Raw genomic sequence first — 8,501 nt, 5'->3', positions numbered from 1 at the left:
TCGGTTCTATTTCCAGCGTATCTTGTAGTAGGGGTCCTAAGCTAAGCGTCTTGGAGCGATGGTAACATGGACACGGGTTTTACCAGCTTCGGGCTCTCTTAAAGAGATAATACCCTACATGCTGCTTTTGATTGTATTCATATAGGGTGTAGTACAGAGTACATGTATCTACCACGAGATTATAGTAATGTATATGAGATTACCTATTGACTAGCCTGACGTCAGTTTATATAACACACCGGAGGTCTAGGGTTTGACTAGCCTGAGTGAGGCTTTGAACCCAAGCTAGAAGAACAGATTTACAAATCAAAATTTTTCATGACAACATAAAATTGGTAAAATGGAAAAACTTTTTATAACTAAAGAGAAGTTTACAATTTCTATTTCTAAATTGGTCCCTGGTATTACCAGGTTCCTGTGGTTTAATAACAAGAAAACGTTACGATGACGAACTTCATTTATTCGAAAAAATAAGAGATAAACTGACTTCGACCACGAGCAACAGCTAAGCCGGCACTGAGGTAGAAGCAGTTTGTGCTTCAGGTACAGGGTAGCTATAATGCTGGACCTCCAAGCCGAGCTCGCTGTCCTGTTTCCACCACTGCTGGAGACCGTGATTATCGTGCTCGAACCTGCTTTTCCACAGCACCGCCGATGGCAGGAGTTGCGGCCGGTCCTTGTCCTTGCCAATCAGGTGCCAGAACGCGTCACGGCGAGAGAATGCCGCGAACGTTGTGCCAACACCGGGGGAGGCTTCCATGAACTTCTGCCGCTGCTCGAAGTAGTCGATGAACCCCTGGCAGATGGGGTCCTTCTCGTGCACGTACAGATTCGGCACCCAAGGGGAAAGCCGCTGGAACAAGTTGTCCATGCGCTCCCGATGGGAGCGCAAGACCTTTGCAGCACCCTCCCTTAAGATGTTACCCACCCGGTGCACGCTCTCCTTCGCCACCGGGTCCAGCTTCAGCAAGTTGATCGACGTTATAAATGACACGTGCGGTGGATTGAAGAGGAAGGTCGGGAGGTTGGGCGGCTTCTCCTGCACCATCACGTACCGTCCCACGACCAGCGCCACAGCTGCTCCGAGAGAGTGCCCGGCGAGCCAGATGCAGCTGTCTTGGCCTTGGCTTGCTTGGTCCTCCTTTCTCATAGCAGTAATAAGTTGGTCGACCAACCGGCACGGTTGCTGGACGCGCGTGCGTTTCTCCAGTTTGTTGATCACTATTTTCAGGTCAAGGTAGTAGTCTCGAATACTCCCCGGCTTTGTGCCCCTGAAGGCGACGACATACCGTGGAGCGCACCGGTCGCCGGGCGCGCTGGGGCTGTACTCGAAGATGGCACCGTAGATGGTGTCGAATACAACACCGACGATGGCGGAGTATATCGGCTCTCTGAGTTCTTTCTTTAGGTGGAAGCCAAAGCTTTCCCACCATGCCGGCGCCAGCTTAACCGCCCTGCGCTCCGCTCTGTCGTTCTCGTGGACGTAAACGCCTTTGACGAGGCAGGCGGCGATGCAGCGGCGGTGCTCCTCGTTGGCCCTGTGATATTGATACATACAGAGAAATCAGCCTACCGTAGTTCCTACTTCCTACATATGACTGGCGCGGCCACATGTACATACATGCATACTCGAGACTCGAGAGCCTGCGCCACGCGCGAGCACCATACATAAATCGGGCTTGCGCATACAGATAACATACCAGTCAATCTTGTTGACGCCTGTGATATGCTTCGGCCGATTGTCGTCGAAACTGTCGTCGGTGTCTGAAACCTTACCCATCAGCCAATATGATGCGCTTGATCGACCTAAGCTAGCTAGCTAAAGGTCTAGAGGTGGCAGCAGCAAGCCTTGCTATGATCTGATGGACACCACCGGAACTCGAGCTTCTTCTTTTCTTTGGGACAGTAGCTAGTACTGAGCACCAGTGGTTTTGCTTGGCTTAATTTGCAGCGAAAACTTGCTTACTTATAGAGTACTCCGTTTACAAGTTTACAAGTAGCTGCAGCTGCTACTCATTTAATGATGGTTTCTCAGAATGAGTCCAATCTTTGTTCTTCGGGGAACTAAGGAAGAAGGTGCACCATGACTGAACTCGTAACCGACGACCCAGTCGCTCACGTGCTCGTCTTTGGATAACCATGGGCCATGGGAATGTATGTAAGTACGTACTCTTCGAATACTCTTTGTGAAAATACTAGTTACTGAGACTGAGACGGACTTGAAATCAGAAAATGACTCGTTTGACAAATTCCCAGCCAGGGTATAATGACCGAAAATTCGTGAGAGATAGAAGTTTCTGAGTCACATTCGCATATGTCCATACATGGTATCTATCTGTCTCCACACATTGTGGGAGAAAAGGAGCAAAATACGAGACATGCCTTCGGTCCAAAGTTTAGGATCTACTGTGTGTTTGTGATATTTACATGTATGCAAATGTGTAGTTGATCTGGGGTAAACAGCCAACACGTTGTAGCAACTAGGTCCAAGGTTTGAAATTTTGCTTGTGCTTAGGCGGGGACCCCCTCAAAGGTGCTAGCCACCACAAAAATACGTTAGCAAGCTAAGCCCGCCCAATCAATGGGGTTTCAGGGGATTTCTCTCTCTTTGCAACGTGGTGGTGGCCCTAGCCAGCGTGGCTACACGGGATCGTTGCCCGGGAGGACAGCCCTAGCGGATTGTTCTGTGGTGATGCTCCTCACCGACATGATAGGAGAAGACGATGGTGCGTCAAACAGTTCTGGGACTGACGAGATGTTATTAGCCGAGCTCTAGGCTTGGCGGTCAAAACATGAATCTTAGCATGGATGAGGTGAGTGAAGTGGTAGATCCTTCATCCACCGCCCCTCCCTTTTTCGGCCAGGGTGATCGAAGGTGGTGCAACTGGGGCAGGATGTAGGGAGGCGAGGCCCTCAACCTATTTCCGGTGCACTCTCCAATGGCTTAGGTGAGCCTTGAAGTCTCTCGGTGCAGGAATTTGGTTAGGAAGAAGGCGCTACCCAGCAGAGATGTTGTTGGCAGTGATGGTTTCGAGAACACGTATGCAGATTCACGGGTAAAAATAGTGATCTCACCCCTGCTAGATCATGCATTGCCTACGCGCATGCATTGTTTCCTTGTAGAAGATGTTGGCTCGAACCTCGGCTTTGGAGTTTAAAATTCCAAGTTCGACTTTCCGTTGGATCGGTTTTTGTTGTTCAATTACACATTTACTAGTGGATTATAATCTATGGTCATAGGGTTCGTGGTAGGTTAGTGGCGATAATACTCACTGGTAGAAAATGGGCCTTTAGTCCCGGTTCGCAAAGGCCTTTAGTCCCGGCTGTGCAACCGGGACTAAATATGCGCGACTAAAGACCCCCCCTTTAGTCGCGCCTCTTACGAACCGCGACTAAAGGCTTTAGTCCCGGTTCTCGTGGCTAACCGGGACTAAAGGCCTCCTCCGCAGGTTTAGGGTTTTAGCCCCCCTAAACCTGGTTTTTTTTGAATTTTTTTAATTTTTTTATTTTAAAATTTCTGAATTATTTTAACCTCTAATCTCTAATCACCACCCCTCATCACTGCTCAATTTATCCTCTAATCTCTAATCACCCCTCATCATTCCAAATCATCTAACTTCCCGGACGGTCACCCATCCTCTCACTACTCCAGCCTGAGCACGCTTAACTTCCGGGTTCTATTCTCCCTCGTTTCCAAGTCTCCACTTGTTGTTTTCCTGACAATAGTAGGATGTCAATTCTATTAACCCTCGGAAATTTAGCTTGAGCATGAAGTGACACATTTCACTGTTTGAGTTTGAAACTATTGTTTTAAAAAACAATAATTATTTAGTAACACTAATATTTCTGGAATAATTAGTTTGACCATTGTTTGACCACTGTTTGACCACAGTTTGACCAGATTTGACCAAAATTTAAAAAGAACTGAAATAATTATTTAGTAACACTAATATTCTAGAATAATTAGTTTGACCATTGTTTGACCACAATTTGAAATTTTTTGAATTTTTTTGCCTCTCCAGATCTTAAAAGCCCTGTATCTTTTTTTCTGTTAGGTTTTTGAGGATTTTGAAAATGTTTAACGGGGTTCCCCCGGTTAAATTCGGATGTAACTTTTCGAGTAGATGATTTTTCATATAAAAAACTTTTTCATCCGAGTTCGCATGCAAAGTTATGCCCATTTTAAGAAATTCCAGAGAGATTTTGCAAATAAAGTCGAAATTCATATTTATTAATTTTCCCAACAACTAGACCACATATCACATGAGAAACTTATTTTATTTTATTTTTTTGACATTTTCATCATTTTCTTTTGGTCTGGCCAACCGCGACTAAAGGACTAACCTTTAGTCCCGGTTGGTCTGGCCAACCGCGACTAAAGGCCTTCGGGCCAGCCTGAGGACCTTTAGTCCCGGTTGGCCAGGCCAACCGGGACTAAAGCCCCTCCCGTCCGCCAGCTGTCGACCGAGCGCGCTGGGCCCAGATAGTTGGTCGCGGGTTTCCTCCCGAACCGCGACTAAAGACCCCTTTGGTCGCGGTTCGATTATTTTGGGGACTAATGGGGGCGCATGGAAGCCTCTTTTTCTACTAGTGACTCTTGAAATCTCGGAGAGGTCAACGTAGGTCAGTCGTCCTACCAAACATTAAATATTTTCTTTGTGAGAATACGACATTCCTATAGGAATACGAGGAAATAGCTAATGAGACTCTCTCAGAAAATTAGTTAATGGGAGTGAGACAGAATTGACGTGGAAGTGTACGTGACTTAAAACCAGAAACCGACTAGTTTGACAAATTCTCAGCCTTGGTACAAGGACTAAAAACCAAAAAGATTAATTTGCTAATAAGAGCATCTACAGCTGGACTTTGCAAATCCGATCCCTCAAACGCCATCGGACGCAACTGGATGCGTCCGCAGACAGTGACCAGTCACGCCTTAGATTAGCCTCTCTGCATCAGAGTCTCTCATATTTCGAACCCTAGATCTATACAAAGCATGCAAAAGAAATCCTACGCACTACATAATGTATACTACCCTAGCTAATCTTCGTCGTCGGAGATGTCCACAACGACGGTGTCGGGCGCCGGGTGGACGAGCGGGTAGGAGGGCTCCGGCTCATCCTCCTCCCGGTCGACTTCATCCATGTAGGCGAGCATCTCCGCCTCCATCTCCTGCTGGCGATAGCGTCTGGCCTCCGCAGCCGACTCCGAGCGGAAGGAATTGAGGATGGCCTGCTGCTCCGCTTGCAGATCTGCGTCACCAGCGTCCCATGCATCCTCCTCCTCCGGCTCATCCTCCTATTTCTCCCCCCCCTCCTCCGAATCCACTGCATTCGGAGGTAGCCCCGCGGCGATCCGGGCTTCGCGCCTTGCTTAGATCTGTTCAAAGAGCTCGAGCCGGTGCTCCGGCGTTAGAAATGGGTGGCTCCTCATCCGGCAGCGTGGGGGCATGGCTACTAGGCAGACCGGGGGGTGGAAAGTGGCAGCGGCGGACAGGCGGAGGAAAATACGGATGGTTGGGTTTCAGTGTCGCCGGTCGACTTAAATAGCAGGACAAGTCACTATGCGGCCCGCCGGAGCGGCGCCACGCGACGACATCGGTCCGACGAACGAGACAAGCTTCGGACAGCCGTCCTTCTAGACGTTTCCAGGTGGGACACCGACATCAGTCCGACGTGGCGAGCGTGCCCGCGCTCCCGAGCGCCCTATGTCTGCCTCATATTTGGGCTGGATATGAGAGGTGCCGGTCAATCCAGGCGTTTGAGGCCCGTTTAAGACGCTCGTTTGGGTCAGATATTCATGACCGGACAGTGACTGCGGGCCGTCCGGGTGTTTATGGAGGGTTTAGGGCACCCGCCTGTAGCCCGGACATTTCAGAATGGTTTTGGGCGCCCGGCTGTATATGTTCTAGCACGGATGCACAAAGCCGCTCCAAAAGAACAGCAGTAAGCAGATGGAAATGAAACGCTGATTAAAGTAAAACTCCAAGAAGACGTATTATTATAATGGTCTTGTCGTAGTTATTTTTTGCGCAGAATTCCTTTTTATACTTCATCCATTAGAATTCTGAAAGGACACACCAAGCGCACTACAAAATCTCTGCGTTTTTTCGAATGAGTCCACTCGTTATTCTTCTTGGGGGAAAGGAAGAAGGTGTAGCTAGCATGACCATGACTGAACTCGTGACTGACCCAGTCACTCACGTGCTCGTGCGTGGATAAGCATAGGCCATGGGAGTGTACGTACGTACTCTTCGAATACACATATGACGCCGGACGCCCAGTGAAATGCTCGCGTTGATTGGTTCCTTTGTGACGTTGCCATGCAGACATGCACCCCGTGCCCAGTTCGACGCAGGTTCCCCTGATCCAAACACTCTCGGATAGAACTCCGGCCAGTCATCCACAAACCCATTCTACCAAAATTTAGCTCATTTTCTTTGTGAGAATACGACATTCTCATATTAGTAAGTGGAATTACAAGTTGCTGAGTCTGGGACGGAATTGACGTGTGAGAGTGCGCCTGACTTGAATCCTGAAAACGAGCCGTTTGACAAATTCCCAGCCGGGGTATAATGATCGAAAAAGAGCCAGAGATAGAAGTTTCTTAGTCACATTGGCATATGTTCATACATGGTATATATCTTCCTGTCTTAACACATCGTGGGAGAAAAAAGAGCAATACACGAGGCATGCCTTCAGTCAAAAGTTCTCGATCTGAGGGTAGTACATGTGTAGTTGATCTTGGGTAAAAAGCCAACATATTGTATCAACTAGATCCAAGATATGAAATTTTGCTTTGCGGTTAGGAGGCGACCCCTCAAAAGGTGCTCGCCACCACAAAAACATGCTGGCTGCGTGCATACATCGTTTCCTTTTTGAAAGTGTTGGCTCAAACCCCGACCCCCACGTCGCCTTCCTCTGAGCATCCCTGACCCCCGTGTCGCCCCTCGCGACACGGGGGGATCCGCATGCTCCGCCGCAGGGAACCCCACCCTCCGCCTGCTATCGCTGCGCGTCGCCAGAGGACCGGCCGGCGAAGCCGTGCCGCGCCCCGGGATGGCGGCGGCGGGGGCGAATCTGCCCCCTCCTCCCCCCCCCCCCACACGCGCTTCCCCCGTCCCACCCAACGCCCCCTCCCCAATTTGTCAGCCATCGTCAGGACGCCCCCTCCACCCGCCTCCGCTCCACAGCCGCCGGTGGGCCGGTCAGCGGGGCCATGCCATGCCCCTGGGTTAGCGCTGGCTGGATCCGCCCCCACCGTGCGTCTCCCTCACCTCCCCCGGCTCCTGTGCTCCTACGCTAAAGCCCCTCCTCCCAGCACTGCTGCACATACCTGTCGGTCGCCCTCACCAGCAGCCCCCCCCCCCCAACCTGTGCCACGCGGCCAAGCCCTGCTGGTGTTGCTGGTCGTGGGTTGGGTGCGGGGTCTGCGGCTGGTTGCGGCGGTGTTCGTCTCCGGCGGCCCTTTCCCCCCGAGCCGCGGTGATGGCTCACCCGCGGAGGCGACAAAACTACATTGCTAGCGGTAGTCATGGAGCCCCTCAAGGCGGGTACTTGCTCGCGCTGCTCCAGCCCCGACAACCTTGGAACCGCGTCTCTCCGGTGTCCGTGGCTGTCGGTGTTGCCGGGCGGCTCCGGCCTCGGCGACCCAGCAGCTACGTCCCTTCCAGCTCTCTTGACTCCTCGACGTCCCGATGGTCATGGCCACTGCAGTTCGGTTCTGCGTTCCTCCCGTCCTAACTTGTCGGCGTCGCTGATTGCCGTCGCCACACCCCGTCATGGTTTGCTTCATGGTATGCCCTACCTTGTACACCTCAAAGCCTCCTCTTGTGTGCCAGATCCAATGCTTGTGCGTTCGGAGGAGGTGCCACCCTCCGACGGCAGGTGCAGCCCGCCAAACCCCTTCCGACATGGTGGCTCCAACCAGTGGCTTCCTCATCCTCGTTTCCGGATTCAGCGGCTATGGGTTTGCTCAGCCTCAGGCCAGGGAGACATCCCTGCTCGGTTTACCGATGCTGGCAGTGGCGGCGTCTACGGATGTCGTTTCCTCCTTGGAGGCGTTGTCAAGGCCCTGAGTTGAGCCCCTCTTCGAGCTCAAGGGAACCCCTATGTCCTTTTCCTCTGGACCGGATGGCGACGACGTCGTCTTCCTTCTTGAAGGCGCCATCTTGCTTGCTCGCGGTGTCCCCGGTCTTGGCTCCAGTGATGTGGGTGATCATGTTGGTTCCGGGTTGCCGCTCTTGGTTTGGGCTTGATTGGTTTAGCTGTGTTGTGTCTTCTATTTGGGCCAAGCATCCCTTGTCTCTCTACTCCGGGCACCATGTTCACGTCTGTCTGCGTTTGTGTCATGTTGTACTCCAATCTGGACTCTTTCTGCTCGAGGTAATAGCACCGCAGGTCCTTTAACTTGTCCTGAATATGATGATTTGGTCCTACAACTTGCAAAAGACAACTATTTGGTCCTAGAACTTGTATCAGATGTGCACATTTAGTCCTCGG

The 8,501-nt window shown here is 51.1% G+C and overlaps 1 protein-coding gene across 1 annotated transcript; it reads right to left on the bottom strand.

The window, feature by feature from the left end:
- Positions 1-249: 249 nt before the first annotated feature.
- LOC123125578 (GDSL esterase/lipase At4g10955) lies at positions 250-1,999 on the bottom strand. The gene is made up of 2 exons (XM_044546054.1): positions 1,701-1,999; positions 250-1,538 (listed from the first exon to the last, which is right to left on the bottom strand). The coding sequence occupies exons 1-2, from the start codon at positions 1,778-1,780 to the stop codon at positions 506-508; spliced, it is 1,113 nt and encodes a 370-aa protein (XP_044401989.1). The 5' UTR covers positions 1,781-1,999; the 3' UTR covers positions 250-505.
- Positions 2,000-8,501: the final 6,502 nt, after the last annotated feature.

This window comes from Triticum aestivum, chromosome 5D (assembly GCF_018294505.1).
Source record: "Triticum aestivum cultivar Chinese Spring chromosome 5D, IWGSC CS RefSeq v2.1, whole genome shotgun sequence".
In the NCBI taxonomy this organism is placed as follows: Eukaryota; Viridiplantae; Streptophyta; class Magnoliopsida; order Poales; family Poaceae; genus Triticum; species Triticum aestivum.
Note: the sequence above shows the minus strand (reverse complement) of the source record. Positions and strands in the feature narration are given on the sequence as shown.

Coding starts and splice junctions, on each gene's coding strand:
- LOC123125578 (XM_044546054.1), bottom strand. CDS start 1,780: ATGGGTAAGGTTTCAGACACCGACGACAGTTTCGACGACAATCGGCCG. Junction 1,539..1,700: donor GGCGTCAACAAGATTGACTG/GTATGTTATCTG, acceptor TCAATATCACAG/GGCCAACGAGGAGCACCGCC.